The sequence below is a fragment of the Pithys albifrons genome, chromosome 11 (assembly GCF_047495875.1).
Source record: "Pithys albifrons albifrons isolate INPA30051 chromosome 11, PitAlb_v1, whole genome shotgun sequence".
Taxonomy (NCBI): Eukaryota; Metazoa; Chordata; class Aves; order Passeriformes; family Thamnophilidae; genus Pithys; species Pithys albifrons.
This window is the reverse complement of record NC_092468.1, coordinates 13,823,336-13,843,618: the sequence shown is the minus strand read 5'-3', so window position 1 is coordinate 13,843,618 and position 20,283 is coordinate 13,823,336. Positions and strand designations below refer to the sequence as shown.

Below are 20,283 nucleotides of genomic sequence, written 5' to 3'. Positions count from 1 at the left end.
TCCTAAATTAACTCTTGCACATGCACAAAGCTGATAACTACATTAAAACTGAAAACCTCCAAATGAGGATATAATTAATACAGCATATACAAATGTGATTGTTAAATTCATGTGTATTGTGTTAGCAGTTTACAACTTTGTGTGTTATATGATGAAAGGGTAACAGTTTGCTGGTTTACATGTCAGTGTCCAATGCAGTCAGTTATAGTAAATGTGTAACTGTTTTAGTTCAAGAAATGTTAAGCTTGTATGGAATTTCCTGGCATTTATTTAAGAAAAACCATCTATAACCCACAAGTGGTCAATATGCTTAAAGTGTAAAAATGCTAAACCTAAAAACAGTAGGTTACTGTGGTTGTGAGAGGAATGCTTTTAATTTTTGAAACACCTCCTGTCACCTCCCAGATCATTTAAATTGAAAAGGACCTTTATGATCATCAAGTCCAACCATTAACCCAGAACTGCCAAGTCCACCCCTAAACAGTATCCCTAATCACCACATCCACAAGTCTTTTAAATACTCCCAGGGACTCAACCACTCCCCTGGGCAGCCCATTCCAATGCTTGGCAACCCTTTTGGTGAAGAAATTTTTCCTAATTTACAATCTAAACCTGCCTTGGTGCAACTTGAGGTCATGTCCTCCTTCTCTCATCGCTTGTTACTTTGAGACTGACACCTCAACTACTACGTTGTTTTAGGTACATGAATAGTACATGCCAATGAAATTTTATTGTTTCCCTCTATACGGTAATATAAAAGTTCAATATCAGAAGCCTGAAACCACTGTCGTGAAAAAATTATGGTGAGCTGCTTGATAGTTGTTAGAAAGCTGGAATTTATTAAAATATGATCAGGGAAGAATGGGGAGTGGGAGACTGAGTTGTACAGGGAGTCTTTCCCATGGGAGATGTGAAGTGTTGATGGTTTCTTTCTCTTCACTGTTGTGTTTTGTTGAGGTGGTTGTTGTTTGTGACATGTTCGGTACTTCCCTTTCTTCTTTACTTTACAGTTCCATGTTATATTTAAATTTCTTGTATATGCTGTGCATTTTATATATGCTGGGTGCTTGTTCTTTCTTCTGTTATCCCCCAAACTTTTTTTGCCCAGTTCTCAAGGTTGGCTTCCTTTGACCAGTAATGAGCACCTTGTGAGTTGTTTATAGCCTTAAGGCCTCTGATACCATTCTGTGTCCCTTTTTTCAAGGCCTCTGCTGTCATGCTATGCTTGTCCTCCTGTTCAGCTTTTTGTTTCAGGGTCACAGGTAATTCATTCCCTACACAATAACCACTTGTTAGTGGTATCTGTTGGGTATTACACACACACTTTTCTCTGTACACCCAATCTGTGTATGTGTGTGCTTGTATTTATGTACAGCTTTTACTTGGCTTCGGACAATTATGTGATGTAACACATGGTTTTACATATATTTATGTATACTATTTATGGAATATGTAGTAAATACATATTTATGTATATGTCGTGTGTATTATATATAGAAATATTTATGAAAGTTATGTGCTAGCTCACACAGTTGTCTGAAGCCAAGTAAAAGCCATGCAAGTTAGATGAGTCACCTGGTCTTAAGGTAATTGGTGATAGAGTTGGACAAGCTAAAACAAAGCTCTGGGCAGGCCAGGACAAGTGCAGAGGCCTTGTTATTCATTTAACAGAAGGCCCATGGCCTGTTACAAGCAATGCCAACACCATTCCCTTAAGAAAATGCTATTATAGATATCCCATCTTTGACTGGTTATCGAAACGTTCACACATACGTGAATGTAGAGAATAATTCTGCTCAGCTTTATTCTGCTATATGACTGTATTAAAATCAATTCTTTTCTGTAGGAAAGGTGTATGTGGAGAGCTTGGTTTGACAATGGGGTTTTTGGAACATGCACTGATGTTAAATTACCCTGATTACAAGTGTACTCCCTGCTGGATATACGGCAAAAAGTAGCAGACACTGCACATACCTGTACAAATGGCAAGCAGAGGCCTTATGCCTGATTTCTAAGGAGCAGAGAAGAAATGGATCTGAAGGAATGTTGCTGGTTGGAATCCTTGTCCTCAGAAGCAGATTCTTTAGACAGAATTGTAGTCTCTTGAAGTGCCTTCAAATATACCTTAGGAAATACAAGAATTTGTTTGCTTCTGTAGTTCTGCTCTTCTTTTAATTACTGTGTTCTGGTTTTTAATGAAGCTGGAACTCCCTTGTGAAGCTAATTTTGGTTTCAGTTTGAATGAAACAGATAACTCTTTCTTGTTTGCTTGAAGAGTGAACAGTTTTATTTCTGGTGTATCGTGTTGCTGGTGAACAAGCCTGTTGAAAGAACAAAACTAAGATGAGCAGAGAATATGAGAACAGGATGAATAATATGCCAGAAAATTGCTGTTAGACTGAAAAAAACCACTTTGCCACCACTGCTTAGCTTTTCACATTACTGATAGGTTAGGAAATGTAGTTTTCTTTTTCATGAGAGTCCTGCTTTGCAGAACGGCTGGTCTGTCACTTGCTTTGTGCAGGTTTTTATTCTTGTTGCGATCAAACATATTTCTGGTTTGGCTTCTTAATGTGGTTTTACTTGTAAAAAGACCTGAATCCAGGATGGTTTTCTGTGTTGCCTACCATTCATCACTTTTTGTCACTTTGGCTTCCTAAAACTCGGTGCTTCTATTTTTCAAGTGTCAATTGTCTGTTCCTTTAATGTGCCCCCTTTAGTTTGAAATGTTCCTTGTCTATGTTTTCTTTTACTGTTCTGTGATACCTTATTTGAATCAGTTTTCTGTAACTTAGTTTGAGAATTTGCCATGGAATTAATGTGGGAGAAAAGGTCTGGGACATAAAAATAGGACATCTATCTTGAAGAGGGAATCTGACCATAAATACAACTAAAATTTAGTATTTTACTACCTGTTATTTGTAAGAATTATGTTGGGACTTTTCATATGCTGATGCATCCACACATTAACATGTCTACAGTAGATATTCAAGTGTGTTGATGTGATGTAATATTTTTGTGAACTGATAAATAGCAATAGACCTGAAGAAGAAATTTTTTAGGTTGAATGTGGTATGGTCTGAGTTTCTGGTTTTAAAAAAATGGAAATGTCAGCATTCATTCCTTGCAAACCTAACGTGTTCAGGGTTCGTAGGTGGCTTGCCTATACTTGTACATGATGTTTGCACTCTGAATAGTAAAAATGTAAGCTTTCTTTTTTTTAAGAAGGTAGATATTATCATATAGACACCAGATTCCTAGAAACTTTGTGGATTTGGAGCAAGTTCAGGATAAACAGAAACTAATCCCCTCATTAAATGGTGCACATATTCCTGACATCTTTCAATAGCAAGTCTATTTTTGTGTCCTTCATAGAGAAGTAGAGATGATGTATGGGAAATACTGTGCTTTTTGAAACCAGTCATTCTGCAGTATGAATAAATGGCTACCTCCACTGGCAGGGACTTAAAAGAAGAGTAGCAGAATTGAAAATCAGTGTCCTAGATTTCTGTTGCAAAGCAGTTGCACAAATAACCCCTTCCCATAAATAATGTAGTGATCATCCTGGCTTGGTTGCTGTGGATTGCAGCTATAGAATCAACTTAAACCACTGCCCATTTTAATATACAAAGTACTCTCTACTGGGGGAAAAAATCTTTACTTGGTGTGCTTGATTGATGTATTAATGTTAATGCAGCTACAAGACAAATTTGCAGCTGAGGGAGCTAATGTGAAAGATAGATTTAAAGGCAATTTGTATCCCTTAGGCTGCTTTGCTCCTCTATATCTGGGTCACTTAATGTCTTCTGCAACCCTCACTGCCATTTCTTCCAATCAGCAGCACTAAGAGCAAGTATAACTTTAAAAATTAATGTAAGCAGTTGATAGGAATTTGACTCTTGCTCAGAGGAGGGATACAAGTGGAATTTGAGAATTTCAGTTTTCTGAGCTGGTGGAGAGTGGAAGTGCAATGTCTGTGAAAACACCTAAGACTGGAATACCAGCAACAGTAGTTGCAACTCTCATTTGTGGTCTTTTTTTTTTTTTTGATGGGGAAGCTCTATAAGGAAATGGTTATTGTTCCTCTGTTACTGACTCTGGGCAGCTGCTGAAAAGCTACAAAATTCTGCAAAGTAGACTCCTCGTTATTCATGTCGGTGTCCTATTTCCTTCTTTGTCTTGCTGTGTCTGTATGTTTGTCTTCTATGAAGTTGCTGCAATTAAAAATCAAGGGTTTACAACTCCTGTTTAGCAGATTTTTACTTTGAATAAAAGACTAAAAGCTTTACAGGACAACTTAATCATTTGTCTGCCCTTCCCTTAGCTTATACATTTTCAGGTCTATTTTTTTTAATGTGTGTGTTTATGGATGTGAATACAGTTGTGGTAGCAAGTTTCAAACACTTATACTTCACAGAAACACCTTTGGTGCTTCTTTAGATTGTGTTATTGGTGCTTCATGTAGTGGACAGTATGTCAAGAAAAAAACTAATGCAGCCAAATTTTTGTTGCCCACAAGTTTCCAGCTGACTATTCGAGGTTACAGAAAAAGCTGTTTATTAGCTCAGAAATATGACTTGTAATTTGTACTGTTAAGTGTCATCCTATTTCTGTTACGTAGGCTGAAAAAGCAAATGATGACCTTTGCTGATCAATCTTTCCTAACTTCTTGCATCTTCTCTCTTGACAGTTTCATCAGTGTGCTTCTAGTTTTGTGGTCATCTAATTGAAACATATGCCACAAAATAAACCTTCTAATATTGCCCTTGATCAGTAGATTTCAGAAAACCAAAGGCTACTTTAGTTGAAATGTAGACACCCATCCCTTCTGCTATTCCACTGCCATTATTCCCTATGCTTCTGCCATTCCTGCTGCAGATGGTGCCACAGGGTTGGGGGTTGGTGCCCAAAGTTAGTGGGGGCACAGAGGCTCTGAGACAGAGGTGTGTGTTTGGCGAGGGAGGTTCATGTGATCTTCGTGATACCTACAAATTTACTGATGACAGGTGAAGCTGAATGCAGTTTGTTTTGCACAAGGAAGATGTAGCTGAAATCAGAATGTTATAGTTATTGTAAAGCCTAACCTCAGTTTTTTTTCACGTCTTTAGATATTCAAGAATTTTATGAAGTGACCTTACTGGACAATCCAAAATGCATTGATCACTCTCAGACATCTGAACCAATACAGCCTGTGAATACCTGGGACTTCTCCAGCCTTCCAAGCACAACAGTGACATCAGAAACACTGCCGAGCAGCCTTAGCCCAAGTGTAGAGGTATGATATAGAAACCTGTTTTATATTCTTATTGAGACTATTAGTTCAACATTGATCTCTCCAGTTCCTTCATTTTATAAAATATTAATTTTCAAAGAAAAGGTACATTATTAAGATCAATAGTCATAGGGGATTTAATTCTTGAAATGTTTTGGAACATGTATGCATTTTACTTACTCAAAAATTTATAAACGCATTTGCAAATGTACCATTAAGTGACCATTACATTGGATTTATGCTTTGATTTTTGGAACCTTGCTGATAGGGTTAGTATGTTTATACTCATCCATACTTGTGACCCTTGAGTCATTATTTCATTAACAATTTGGGAAATTGAGGCTTCATCTTTCTGATAGTAAATTTTTCAGCCTGTTCATACGAAATTCCCTGCTCCTTCTGTGTCCATGTTCTGGAGGGACTTGTTTGGAAAACCATATGCAGCCGGTTGTCACTAGTGAGTGGTGAGAAAACTGAGCAGGGAAATGCACACGGATGTAGATTTTTCACTAAATCAAGATCTCCCTGCCCCAGTTAAAGTTATAATGTTGCTTGAATTTTTGTGCTTGAGACCTCTTATTTGTCCCCAAAGACATGAGCTTTGTTCCCTGTGTGCCCTGACTAGTGACAGCACTGGAAAAGGTGTCTGAGTTTCTCTGTAACTGAAGGCAGTTGTGCTGTGCTGATGGTTCTCATGAACTGATGACAGAGCTCAGGAGGAGCCCTAGGAGGGACCAGCCAAAGGACTAAGTGCTGCAGCCTGCAGGGAAGCTCAGGAGCTTGTACTGCTCACCAAGATAAAGTGGTTAGGGTGTTTTACTCAGTGAACCTTTATTAGAGGCTGTTTGGGCTGTAAGAACTTAGCTGCAGATTATAAGCTTATGATGTGCTAAAGAGTTTGTGCATTTAAATAAAAGTGCTTGTGCTTATTGTAGCTTTTCTCAAATTTGTTATATTGAAGCTAGTACAAAATACATCAGGAATGCTTTAAAGAGAACTATAGGGGAAATCCAAGACTTGTGTTCTTTTGGAAAGTAAAAAATGACCTCTAGATGAAGGATCAGCCAACCCAGGGGCAGGAGTTACATATGGCCCAAGAACAGCCATTAAAATCTCTTTATAAGAAAAAACTGAGCAGCCTAGGCATGCTGTACTTTTCAGATTTGTAAGTAATTGAGTACCAAAGAATTAAAATTCTAGCTGAACTTGCAGTGTGGGAATACATTTTCTTTGATTTTGTGAATCTTGATTATACACCAGAAAAATTAAATTATATATTTCTGTGGAATCTTAGTTACCTGAAATTGCATGGAGAAGGCCACTGTTATCACAGTCACCTTGATGAAAATTTTCTTTAAGAATTGCAATGCTAGAGTATATCACAAATAATATGGAAAATACTGTTGTTCTATTTATTTGTAGCCATCATCTAAATCTTAGACTTAGAGCTGTATAACTTCCCTTTTTGAAGGTATGGTGGGGGTGGTATCTCTTTGAAGCAGGAGCAAAAGGAACTGTAGACAACAGGGTAGGCAAGGAGAGGCAAAGCTTATTTTATCTGCTGAGGTGTTTCGAAATACACTGGTTCTAATATATTTCATGTTTGCTTGTGCAGAGAACCTAATGAGGCAATTTGAGCATCATTGCAGTTGCCCTTAGTGATGGAGGATGGATGAAGTTCCAGAAAATTCCAGATGGAGAAATGCTATCTTTTAGAAAGGGCGTGTATAGGAGCAAGGCAGGAGAGGAGTATCCAGGTTTAACAGGTACAAGGAACGATTCTACAGTCTTTTGGTAGCTCCTTGCAAGTGATAAAGGAGCCAAATAATAGCTGTCATGTTGTTGATGACAGTTTTGCCAGTTTCTTTCTGCTGTGGTAATAGTTCCTGTGCTAGGAAGAAATGGTAAATGTGATAAGTTCCAATTTCAGTAAAACTTTTGGCATGGCCTATCAGCCTATCTTTTGAGATAGTATATCAGTTAAAGTTGCTAAAAAAAATCCGAGTTTGGGTTATTAGTGAAAACACCTTGATTAAATTGGAAATTAAAAAATGGGAAGAGAATGTTGCCTTGCTGCTTCAGCAGCTAAGACTAGAATGAAGTCTTGGGCACTTGGAGTAATTAATGGGTAGGCTCTGGTTCAGCAGCCCCAGGTACAGTGTTCTTCACTCTGGCCGAACTAGTAGAAGTTGAATAGTTAGGAAGTGGTTTCTCAGAAAACATCTGGGCCATTTTGGAATCTCAGGGTGAGTCAACCATGTGATGTTCTTTTCAGAGATTAAAAGAACACCTTGTTGACACAAGTATAGTGTAAAACTGTTCCGTTCTACTTGGTCTGCACAAGGCTTTGCTGCACTTGCTGTCAAATTTGTGGTATCATGGTGCAAAAAAAGATGTATAACTTCAGTGCTTAGAAGAGACTGACACGGAGGATCTAAAGCTTGAAAAGAAATGAAGACTGGAAAGATTTGGTGCTGCTTAAAAAAATTGAACACTTAAGTGGGAAACAGAAAAAGGAAGCTATTATCTTGTGCATAGCTGTACATGGGCAGTCTCTGTTATTGAAGGTCTTCTGAGGCGGCATAAATGTCTTAAATGGCATAATTTTTATTTTATTTCCCCTGTAATGCACCTGGGAGCAGTGTTAGGGGCTTGAGGATTCATCCCTACCACACCATTTTGTTATTGCTAAATATGCTCCTACTTCCAGCAGCTGGGAGGGAAGCACATACCTGCTGCTGTGAGATTTGTGTTCCGATGTTGCAACTGTGGCATCTTTTGTGCTTCTCCTGTAGGAGAAACTGCTGACATCTGCCGTGTAGAATAGTGGGTCCTGATAAATCCAGTCTTTCTGGTTATTCACTTGCCAGCCCCTTCAGAAACTGTTTCTAGTTATATACAAATTTAGCTATTTTGCGACTGAGATGTCCATAATAACAGACTTACCAGCTCAAGGGTACTCTTGTCCCTGTATTTTTCTATATTGTGTGTGAAGGTGTAACTTAATTACAAAGTTGCATCTAGTTTTTATTCTCATGTGCTGTTAGCCTGCCAGTAATACAAGGACCTGTCCTTGACACTGCAACAGTGACAACAGGCACGTTATCATGGCAAGATGACCAACATGTTGAAAGGAAGGATGGCCTGATTTGGGAAGTCTCACCAGAGAAGTAAGGGTTTGTTCTCAGCTGCACTGTTTGCTTCTCCAGTACCGCCTGGTGATCACAGCATGTTGTGTTACCTAACCTTGATAGGGTGCGGATTACTTTATTTTGTCAAGTGGTCCAGATTTGAACATTTATGACAAAGCTACATGTCCTCCTTCAGATTCTTTTGTCTTGAGTATCATGTGAAAGACACAGTTGTTTGACCTTCAGTATATGAAGGTTAGATGTTAGATTTGCTGTCAGTATTTGAAAGCTTAGTTGCACATGGTGTTGATCCCAGTTCATGTGAAACTGAAAGTGACCGTTTCTCCCAGTCTCGGTCACCTACAGTAAATGTTACCTTGTATTTCACTAGTTAGAATACGGTTACGTTGTGAACAATTTTCAGAAGTTCAGCATTGATTTCATTTTTTTCTAGTATATCTGAATGTCTAGTTTAGCTTTCAAATGCATATGGAAATTATTACATAAACGTGAAGCTTGTATGTTTTATTTGCCTTAATTCTTTCTTCTTCAGTGACTTTTTTCTTTACAGACCTGTAAGGCAATACCTTTTCTTCAATATATTGAAATTTAATAAAAATTATGAGGATATATTCTTACGTATTGACAATTTATTTTCCACATACTTGCTACGTACTATGTGAAAATTTGTTTCTGTGCTGTAAAACTTAATGCATTTTGGTTTCAATGGTATGCTTTTTTAAGCTACTTGCGCATTTTTTAAAGTTTTTTTTTTATAATTGGATTTAATCAACCCAAGGGCATGACGATTCCAGTACCGCATGTGTTTAACCTAATGATTTGTTTAGCTTGCTGAAGTTTACGGGAGACTGGGGAGAGACTTGACTTTAATATATCTGATTTTGTTCATAGCTAGCTTTTTTTTTAGCAAACTCTCAGTTTTTAGTCTTTAAAGGCTGCTGTCCAGTTCAGTGTTTGTTCACAGATACAAGCAGATTGGCATAGCAGATGCATTTGGAGATTATTTTCGCTTTATTCTGTTGCTTGCTAGGCTGGTGAGTCCGTAGGTGATAAGAATGGGGCAATTTTTCTTGCTTGGAAATTGTTGGTCTTTGAAGTAATAGATTTCAGCTCTGTTTCTTTTATCTTGATGATATTTTCTTGCTCTAGTTACTGTGGGCCAAGTTATTATTCCTCCAGCTGACACCTTGATGGTATATGTGAGAGCTGCTTGAGAGTGGGAATATAATGCTCCTCTAAAGGGATTAAGGATTGTGTTACAAGAACTTTCTACACAGCTGACTTTGGGAATGACTTTTTAGCAATGTGTGCTTGTGTATATACATAGAATAGTGGTATACAAGCTTAGGTTGCCTGAGAACTGCTAGAGGGACAGTGTAATTCTGTTTTTGCCCTTCTGAATCAAAAGACAGGAGCTTGTAATCTGCATAGGTTTTGCATTAGAGAAAGTCAGAACTACAGACTGCAAGTTTTCCTGTTCACAGCAATCTGTTTTCTTTTCCATGCTCTATATTCCTGGAACCTTATTTAGCAGTTTTATTTGTTTCAGTCTCCAGCACAAAATAATAATGAAGGAAAAAGAAAGGAAAAGAAAAAAAAAAAGCAAAAGAGCGATTCGAGACAGTGATAAGGAGGAAAGGAATGTTAATCCTTTCAGTACTAGGAATTGGTAAAAAAATATATATATACACACACACACATATATATATATATATATATGCAATTTGAAAAGGATAAATGGTTCATACCCTTTTCTTGTGTTCATTAAATACTGAGTTAGGTGTGCACTGGCAAAGGTAACAGATCAGAAGGAAGATCTCAGTGCTGGTAACTGTGTGAGAGCTGTGTGTGTGCAGGAGGGAGCAGCCTTCGAAGCTGTTTGCTGTGATCTGTGGTGCCATCTGTAGGTGGGACAGTTTGCTTTCAACAAATACGCCGGGAAACTTGAATTGGTGTTAGAAATGTCTGACCTAATTGAGTAGTGTATTGCTAAGGAAATAGTTGTCTCGTGATATTCTTTTCTCTTTAAATCTGTAGGATATGTTCTAAAATTGTGATTGTTTTAAATCTGAGAAGTTAAAAAAATGTTTGCTGTTTAGCTTGAGTTAAAATTAGCCACAATAAATTAATTTTAGATGTTGATAAAAACCCCCCACTGAACACTGTCTCAAAGGAAATGTTTTGCCTTGGGAGAGGGAACTCAATCTGGAATCTCTTAGAGTTGGGCAAACACATCTCTGTATGTGGTGAGTAATGGTGGCTGGAGGACTTTGGGCTGATCTGTGGGTTCCCCATCTATCTGCACATGCCCATGTGTTTCGTGTCTGGCATGTGGAGAGACTGTCTGGCTCACTCTCTTCTAAGGCCCTTTGCCAAATTCTTTTTTCATAATAAGAAAGCAAAAGAGGAAGTAAGGAAAACAGCTGACATGAGGTAATTTCTGCTAAAATTTGATGCCAAGACAGAGTGGAAAGGAAAATCTCTAAACATTTTGGGATTATAAAATAATTCAGGATCACCTGTGAGGTCAGTCAGATCGCAAAGGATTTTGACCAGCTGAGCCTTGAAAATCTCTAAGAATGCGAACTGGAAAACTTTTCTGGTCAACCTGTTCCAATGTTTGACTATCCTCATGGTGAAAAAGCTTGTCCTTATTTCTGTTTGAATTCTCTGTTTCAAGTGATCTGTAGTTTCTAATGGTTTTCCATCATGCAACATGTACTTGGCTCTGTCTTCTGGGTAACCTCACTGTAGGTACCAGAAGGCTTCTTTTAGGTTCTGCTGAACTTTTCTCCAAAGCTTAAACAAGTCCTGAGCCCTCATCCTCTCTTTAAAGGGTCAAGTCTTCCAACCCCCTCATCTTAATGGCCCTCTGCAGAACACATTCCAGGTTATTCAAATCCTTGTTGTACTGGGGGCCCAAAATGGAATGCAGTATTACAGGTGTCCTGTTACAAGTACCAAGCAAAGGGGAACAACAGTTTCGTGGTACTACTGGCAGTGTTTCTGTTCATGTGGTTTGTATTTTCCTCCTTAGCTATTAAGGAATACTGCAGGCTTGTGTTAGATTTGTTCAGTATCTGTCAAAAGACAGTCATCAACATGAATATTTTGAGAGGGGATAAAGTTAAGCTAACCTCATTTTCACCTACAGTATGGGAATTGGCTTTCTCTACAAAGCAAGCAGTAATGTCATCTTAACCTTTGTAAGACACTGATAGTTTTGTGTAACTTCTTAATAAGATAAGCTTATGTAGTCTGGAGGAAAACTGTGGTTTGTAGTGGAAGGAAAAAAATTTGTGTTTAATCGGCAGTGTTTTGTATTTGGAATGGTATGATACCTCAAGCAGTTAATCAGGATCTCAGAGGCAGTTTTGGAAGGAGATACCTGCATATGTAGAGCACATTAAAGCAGCAGGATGCTCTAGTTCTGTTTTTCTGTGTTCTGAATTTTAACTGCAATATCTACACCTGGCTTTTACCAAATCAGTTGTACCTGTTGTAATAACAAACTGTTACTGGAAAAATTCCTGTCGTGTTGTACTGTGTTCAAATACCTTCTTTGCCTTAATATTTATAAAGATGCAGTACTGGCTCGCTTGGTGGTATCCTGTGTCCAATTGTTGTACTCCCTGTTACTGTACTGGTCCTTGATGCTTGTGTCTGCACGTGTGCATTGCCCATTGATTGTGTCAGCTCCTTCTCTGCAAAAATGACGTGCTTGTTTCATTTGAGCATCAATAATAGTGTGTAAACCTGGGTTACTCAGCATCCTCCTTGTTTTCTCTGTGTTAACTTTACGGTGAGGAAGTATTTGGCTTGCTATGTATTTTGCCTTCCATTCTTGAAATCTGTTTGTACAAAGAAAAGAGTGTAAGTCTTGAAGCGAAGCTGTAAAAGTCTTCCAGGGTCGGGCTTCTAGTTCAGAATGGATAGACAAGCAGCAAAAGTCTGGTATTTCTAGAAATGCACCTTTCTTAATTCAGAAGTAAATAGAGAACTTAAAAATTCACATAATTCTTGGTATCTAATTATGTGTTTTGTAAACTTGGAATGATGACATCTTGCAGCCAGGTTCAAAGGTACCTGGATAAATTAGGTTACAGCGTCTCACAATTCTAGTGCTTGCAGTGATGACAGTGCTTGAACTTTGCTGAGTCTTTGATTTGTCTCCTCAAATGTGCTGAGGTTGGGCGATGGACATCCCCTTGTGAAGCTGAGCTGAGCTGAGCCTGCTGCTCTGGTTGCACCTGTGACAGATGTGTGGGACGTGGGTTTTCTCACAGGATCTGAGAGCAAATTAGCATTTAAGTAACATACACACTTTTAGATTTGGGGATAGATGAAGAAATTATTTATCTGCAAACTCAGTATTTTCTGAAGTATTGTTTTAATTTACACAGTTAATTTCTGCGCACAGTTGATCTGTGCATGAATTTTCCTTTATTTTATTATCTGATGATTTTGCTGATAGAATCTCCCACACTGGAAAAAGAATAAGCCTGTGAAAGTACAAAAAGTGACTCCCAAACATAACCTGAAAGAATTCATAGGTAATTCAAGGCAAGGCAAACCCATCTCTTGCCTTTGTGTTTCTCACATGAGAATCATGTTTGTTTTTTAATATCAATACCACAGATCCTGGTGGATAGAAATGCACTTTTTCCTTCTGGCCAAACCATGTAGAATAGTTGTTATAGATTGTTATTGAGATCACTTGGGGCTGACAGGACAGAAGAGTTTGTTTTTGCTAAGTATGAATGACATTCAAGAGATTGCAATCCTTCCCAGAAATTGAGTAGAACGGTAGTGATTTTAATGGCTAATAGTACTATGTGGAGATGCCTTGTTCTTCACTGCACTAAAAAAATTTCTTTGTGGGATATCTTGTGTGTATTCAGCTATGAAAGTAATGACCCCCACCTTTTCTGGCAGAGGAATGTTCCATCAGCTTAACTGGTGCTTTTCTGCTTTTTGAAGCAGAACTTTCAGCCTTCTGTCTGAGTTCAGGCTTATCATTCTGAAAAATGTGTGTTTTCCCCACTGATGCTTTGTAGCAGTGAGAACTTCACCTAGGTGTTCACAGTAGAAATTCTTAACAGATTTTATAGACAGTGTAAAAAAGAAAAATATCTCTGGCTTGACTTGGACACACAGGGTAAAAATCCTCATCTTGGTGGCTGAATAGTATAAGATTTATCTTAAAATTCCACTCAGGTTTGTCCTGTAACGGTACCACCTGCCTGCAAAATGAAATGTGTAATTTTGGGAAGAATAGTTCCCTTACATACCAACCCTGCCCTGCTCCACCTCCCCAGCAGCCCCCCCACCCCTCAGCATATACGGCAGAGCCAGAGAGTCAAGTGGAGCAAAGTTGCAGAAACCTTAAAGGGAATGCTCTAGATACACAGTTAGTACATTCTAGAGTTGTTTGCTGATGCAAAATAGTCAGTTTTGCTAGTTGTGCATCTTGGGCTAAAAGCAAAATAATGCAGATAAGATTTATCACTTATTGAATATTCTCAATATGCTTCATTGTGTTTGCAGCAAAGGTGTTAATAGGAGACCTAATAGAACAAGAGAGTGGAAACTGAGTTAACCAGTTGCTTTCAATGCTTCTTGTGGGAAATTAATGTAATAAGGTTCCTACCAATGTATCAAACTGTCAGGTCGGTGTTTCAGAGTACAAGGATGGCTTGTTTTTTTTGTGCCCAAGTGTTAGACTTTTCCCAGCCCTGCTAATTAGGCTGAGGAAACAATGCCTGCGCATACAAACTTTGCCTTGTCACTGCATTACAGCTTTACCAAAGGAAATTCTAGGTTAATTCAAGGCTCAAAATAGCGTTTCTCTTGCAATATGCATTACTCTTTCCTTGCCACTTTCTTGTCTCCCTGTTCTACATGGAATATTCCATTCATTACTGCTTAGGAAATCAGTTATTTTGCAGGCTGCAAATGCTGAAATGACGTTAGAGGAGAAATACTTGTTTGCAACCAAAACTATTTTTGAACAAACGCTTCATTTTAGAAATTGTAACCAGCTAAGAAAAGCTGGATTGAGATTTTTTGCTGGAAAATAATTTTGTATTGCATTTCATCAAATGATTCCCTGTGATGCTCATGTGTTAGGTAATCCTGAGAGAGGAGTATATGAAATAGAATACGAGGAGGTACTTAACTGGTATGGAACAGGATTTGACATCTTTTGCAGGATATTTTCAAGGATACATTTAAGTTTTGCAGACATAGATAATCCAACTAGCTGAAGAATCTTTCATGAAAACTAAAGCGTTTGTATTTTAGCTTGCTGCTTTTTCTTCACACTGTTTCTACCTCTAAATGAATCCAAAGGGAAACCTGGCACTCACTCCACTGTTTTGATTATTAAATAAGTGTGCTCTTTCTCGTTCTGTTGAGATGGTGTTTAGCTGTGATTGAAAGTAAACCTTTTTAAATGTTTGGAAAGATACCTGCTATGCTGAAATGATGGATTGCTTATGCATTGTAACAACAAAGGTAAGACGATAAAGCTTTTGATTAATGCCTACAATCTTGAAAGTTCTTGTTGAATCTTTCTTTCAGTTTTTGTCTACCTATAATGAAAATGTTTTTATGATTTTCTAGTGCTGATTCTTTTAAACTTTAAACTGCACATATTGTTGAAATAAATTCTGTAGTTGTTGCTAAGAACAATCATAGATAATTCTTCGAAGAGCTAATTATGCACATAGTGAAAAATTGAAGTGTATTAAAATCAGTTATTTTCTCATTCTTCAGTTACTCTCTTTGGTAAAAATCCACTCTCTTTAAACATGCTAAAATAGTAGTTTGCTTTTTATTCCAATTCCAACAGATTTTTTATGTGACCTTATGTTTAAAATAATGGTCAAAGAGAAGATGATGAATCTGGCAAGTCATGTTAGAGATGGATATATTTCAAGATGCTTTATTATCTTGACATTTTGCTTTGATTTCTTGCATTCTTCTGGATAATTTGAAGTCATAAAACTCACTTATAGAAACATTCTTCTCAAGAAGCATAATAAAATTGAACATATTTGAGAATATTAGGTGGATTTAATGATAGCTTTTATAAAAATAAAGTTCAAGATTCTTCTTGGTTTGTTTGACACAAGGAAGCAAAGACTGACTGGAGTGAGTGAAGTTACCTTGTCTCTCACTTGGAAAGGAATCTTTTTGGTGTCTGAACTGTTGGGGTTTTCTGGAAGGGAAACATATCCTTTAAAATCACATTTGAGTGATAACATTAATTTGTGGCACTTCTGCCACAAAATAAATTTTATTATATTTTATTATATATCTAAAATAAATTTTATTTATTTTAGAATATTATCTTTTGTGCAGTGAGATTGGGATTGGATATTAATTGCTTTAATTCAGTTATATTGATATGTACTTTAATTTTATGGTACCCATTTTAGGAGAGGGTCAGAACTGTAATTTTTATCAGTTTCTGTGCATTTGTTCACCTTCCCATGTCTGCTTCTCTAAGAGCAGAGAGAAAATTCATATGGAAAGTTAAGCCAACAGAAAATGTATTCTGAGAAAAAAAGAAGTTCTTTTTCAGTGTGGATAGCCTAGCTCTGTGGGTGCTAAAGAAGTGAGACTGCTCACAGAAATGTTGGGGGGGAGAGGGAGAGGTCATCCCCTCTGCACAGCACAGTCTTCTGTGGGCTTAGACTGAGTGTGCATTTCCACCTGGAGTTATCAGCAATTAATCCATCCTGCCTCCTCCATGTGAAGTGTTGGCCTCATTTAACAAAATGCTGCTGTAGTACCTTGTAGCTTCAGCTAAAGCTGTTTATTCAAAGTGGGGCTTATCAAAGAACTGTTCCCTTTGTACGTCTGTGTCTGATCACTTGGAAGTTGTAGTCTGATGAAAAGTACGTTCCTTGGTTTTGTGCATAGACCTATTTTCCAAAGGTTAAGGAAAATCAATGCATCTAAGTAAGGCAATTTTGAAATCAACATTAAAGCAATGTATGATGGAATTAGTAATAATGTTAAATGCTTCCCGTTTCTCTGCCTTGAGTGGAGGAAACAGTTTGTTGTTACTCTTTATTTCTGACTAGGGAAGAGAAGGATTTGGCCAGCAAGAGGAATTTCCTAATGAATTTGAGAAATCTTTGATAATTTGGTCTTTGATAATTCTGTTTTACTTGATAATTCTGGTTTACTTTGCCCAAATCTAGTGCAAAGAGTACTGATTAATACAGTATTTTTTTCTCTCTATGTGGGCACATTTGGTTTGATGTAGGTAGGCAAATTTGCATCACTGCAACCATGGATACTATTAAGAGCAGGCACGTGGGCTGAGCTTACAGTAATGATTTTTATTTAAGTCACAGTTTTAAATGAGTTCATGGCATTTAAAAATACAGAACATGAAAAGTCATTGATTTTTCCTGAAAAAGCTATTCTTGAGCAGTCATTTTTAGCTTATTTGTTCCATAGTATAATTCCAGTAAAACAGTTGAATTTAAAATGAAAATGATGTAAAATTGCTTTAAATAATGTTCCTAGTCTGACTAGTGTGAAAGAACAATTGTTTTGTACCATTTTTATTTCAAACTACTAAGAAGCATCCTGGACTGCCCCAGAGCAGTATCAGTGTAGTCCAGGAGCTTGTTTCTGACAGTAGCCAAAACAGGTCCCTCGAGAGATGGGAAGCCTCTTTGATGCATTAACCTATTACTAGGGGGGAAAGATGGAGGTTTTGTTTCTAAGTTGTTGAATTTAAGCCATGGGACCTCTTGAATTGAGGGTGAGCACAGTGATGTGGCTGCAAGGTGCCTGACCACAGGAGCACAGCTACAGTGGTGTGGCTGGAGTGGGAAAGGTGACACAGAGTTTGTGTGATGCCTTCAGATTTCCTCACTTGGTTGTGCACTGCATGGTAGTTCCAAGTCCCTTTGTTGTTGTTGTCAGTTTTTGGAATTTCCCTCAAGTGAGTTGTGCATAATGGAACATGCACTGGAAGTGATCTTGTCCAACCCTCTGCTTAAAGTAACGGCAGCTTCAACTTGGACTGGCACATTTAGGGCTTTGATTAGATTTTGTAAACCCCCTCATCCCATCTCAGTTTGGAGTAGACTTTCCTGCTGTGCACAACAAGGAACAAGTTTTGTTTTCTTGGTAGTCTCCTCTTAGACATTAAAAGGCTCCTGCCAAGCACCTTTCTCTGTGTTTCACAAGTCCAGCTCCCTGAATCTTCCTTCCTTGTGCTGAATTCAGTCGAGACAATCCTGGTGGCTTTCCACTGTACTTGATCCTGTATTCCATGTGAGATCTAACAAGTGTTTGAAAAAGCATAAGAAGAGGCTGCAATGCAAGTTTTAACCTTCTTAAGCTACTGTGTGCATAAAACCTGAAAGCTTCAATGTTGGTAGGAAATAAAAAGGGAGAGGCAATTGTCTGAAAACAAACAGTTAAAATCTAAGCTTCTATGTATGAACTTGATGGAGAAATTACTTGGTGGGCCCAAAGGAGCATGCTTGCTTAAGTGGAGGATTAAAATACAGAATTTTGAATTGAAAATTGTGAAAGAGATGTAGATGAATTATATGGGAAATTATTACACTAAAAGCTTAAGAAACACATTGAGTGCTTAATAGTCCACAACAGCCCTTCCAAGTTGGCACATGTGAATAATGTGTCATAATGGGTTTTGGACAAGAATTTAATTTTGCCAACATTCCACGTCCTCACTAAAAAGCAAATTGCTTTCCAAACATATTTGATTGGATAAATCATAGTTATCTGGTGAGCCAGTTGAGTAGCGCTAATAATACATCATTTGACTTTGCTACACCATCTGGGTATAGTGTTGAAGAAATGGGTGCAGAATTGGCCATAAAAGCTTCGGGAAGTAAAAAAAATGGTGCATCACTAATGTTGGCAGCACCAGCAGATGGTATGAAATTGCTCTTGTATGTTATCTTGAAGTATAATGCAATGCCAAAGAAACAGCTGCATGCTGGATTGTTGGTACCTGTCAAAATCAGGGATGGTTGTGTGCAGTGTGAACGATTGGCTTTCATTTGGAATAGGAGACTAAGCATGAGAAATGATGCCATACGTGGGTTTCAAGGGTATTTGACAAAACCAATGAGGAATATAAGCAGAGAATACTGATCTTGTCGTCATGTCAGGAGAAATGGTGTCCCAACTGCCTGCATTTGTGGTTGTGAACAACCCTGTAAAAAGTCTGAAGTTTTAATACACAGAATGGTCTTTGTCAGGGGGTCACACTTCTAACCTCTATATGCAAATAAAGTAGTCCAGTGCAACATAAGATAGCATGAGATTGTTAGATCTAGGCGTTGTAGTTAAGGATTTAAGAAATGCTATTTTTTGGATTCTGTGGATGGAATGGAAGGTGGATTCTTTTGAGTTTTGAAGATGAAGAGATTTGAAGGTGATAAATGATGACACTAATAGTGATGAAGATGGCAGAGAGTGACAGTGAAGGAAATGATAAAGGGACCTGATACACAGAATCTGAAAAGCTGTACTAAGAAAGTATGAGAAAATAGACTAACTTAAGGCAAATGATTAGTAGAAGTTTATGTTCTTACTCTATATCGATTACAATGACAGAATAAACTTTCTGCATTTAACTTCTTTTTAAGGGGATTCTCTGAATTTGAGAGTTCTCTTTCTGTTAACATGTTATTTGGTATTCTCCCAACCAGCAGCAGTTGAAGATTTCCTGGGCCAGAGGCAATTGCTCCATAGTATTCTTTGGCTTTCTCTTACATGGATTGTCTATTCTCACCAAAACACACACAGAATACAAAACAAGGTATAAATCTGTGACATGTGCCTCCTATACAGAGTATTTCCAGACATAATTGTTGTTTGATTGCTACTTCTAAATGACTGTGCATATACAGGGTCATTTAATTGATAAATCTAAAGTTATTAGAATTGTGTAGTTATTCAGGCAGATGCATCAGTGAAGTTCATATTTGTTGGAGTTTGTGTGCTTGAAGAAACTGGATGCCATATAGCTGATGAATCTTACATTAATCTCTTCAGTTGTTTTGTGTGTTTGTACTTCTCCTTTGGTTTTCAAAAGAAAAGCTGCTAATTAATACTAGATATAAGTGGCAAATGAGTTATATATGGTTATTGTACCAGTTCTGAGTATATTTGATTAGGAATTGATTGAGGAGTAGATAAAACAAATGCCTGTAAAAGTAAGTATTTTCAGCAGTTGAATTATGCAGCTTTGAGAATACGATGTGGAATATATTTAGAGTGGAGATGCTGAATGAAGCAGTAAAAAAAGAGAATAACTTTCTGAAGTTAATTCTGTAAAAAAGTTAGACTCCTTTCAAGCATTTTCTCAACTCCATTTGCCTGCCTGGAACTTTGTGGGTTTATTTCAGAGGAGCTGGTGATGATAACTGAGTAATTTTCCAGGTAAGATTAATGGCAGCAGAGTGAAGCATTCATTCCTGATCAGTTCTGCTTTGCTGTCCTGTTTACTGTGGGAGAAGAATTCAACCTCTGGCTTCATGAGTGACAGTGAAACCTGATTACTGCTGCTGAGAGTGCTTCTATGTCCTTTTACTCACTGCTCACTTGCTGGGATCCTGGTAGAACTTGGTGTGGTTTTTTGCTGTTTACTGAATGAAGGCAGCTCATGGAAAAGTCAGATAAGCACTAGACCTATTAAAAGGTAGTTGTGGGATGGAGAGTTGGAAGGTGTTGAGCTGCTAAAGTGACTCAGATGCCTGTGAAAAGGCAGGTACAATGATAGGACTTAACAACTCAACACTTTTGGAAGGAGAAGTTGAGAAGATCAGTGATTCTCTCTGCAGCAGAATCAGA

General features: G+C 37.8%; 1 protein-coding gene across 9 annotated transcripts in view; it reads left to right on the top strand.

Moving 5' to 3' along the window:
- The window catches only part of DLG1 (discs large MAGUK scaffold protein 1), a 145,169-nt gene that overhangs the window by 9,357 nt on the left and 115,529 nt on the right, over positions 1–20,283 (top strand). For all 9 annotated transcript variants that reach the window (XM_071566801.1, XM_071566806.1, XM_071566799.1 and 6 more), the window contains exon 3: positions 5,109–5,275. In XM_071566801.1, the coding sequence (XP_071422902.1) occupies positions 5,109–5,275 (167 nt within the window). The remainder of the gene's footprint in view (positions 1–5,108; positions 5,276–20,283) is intronic.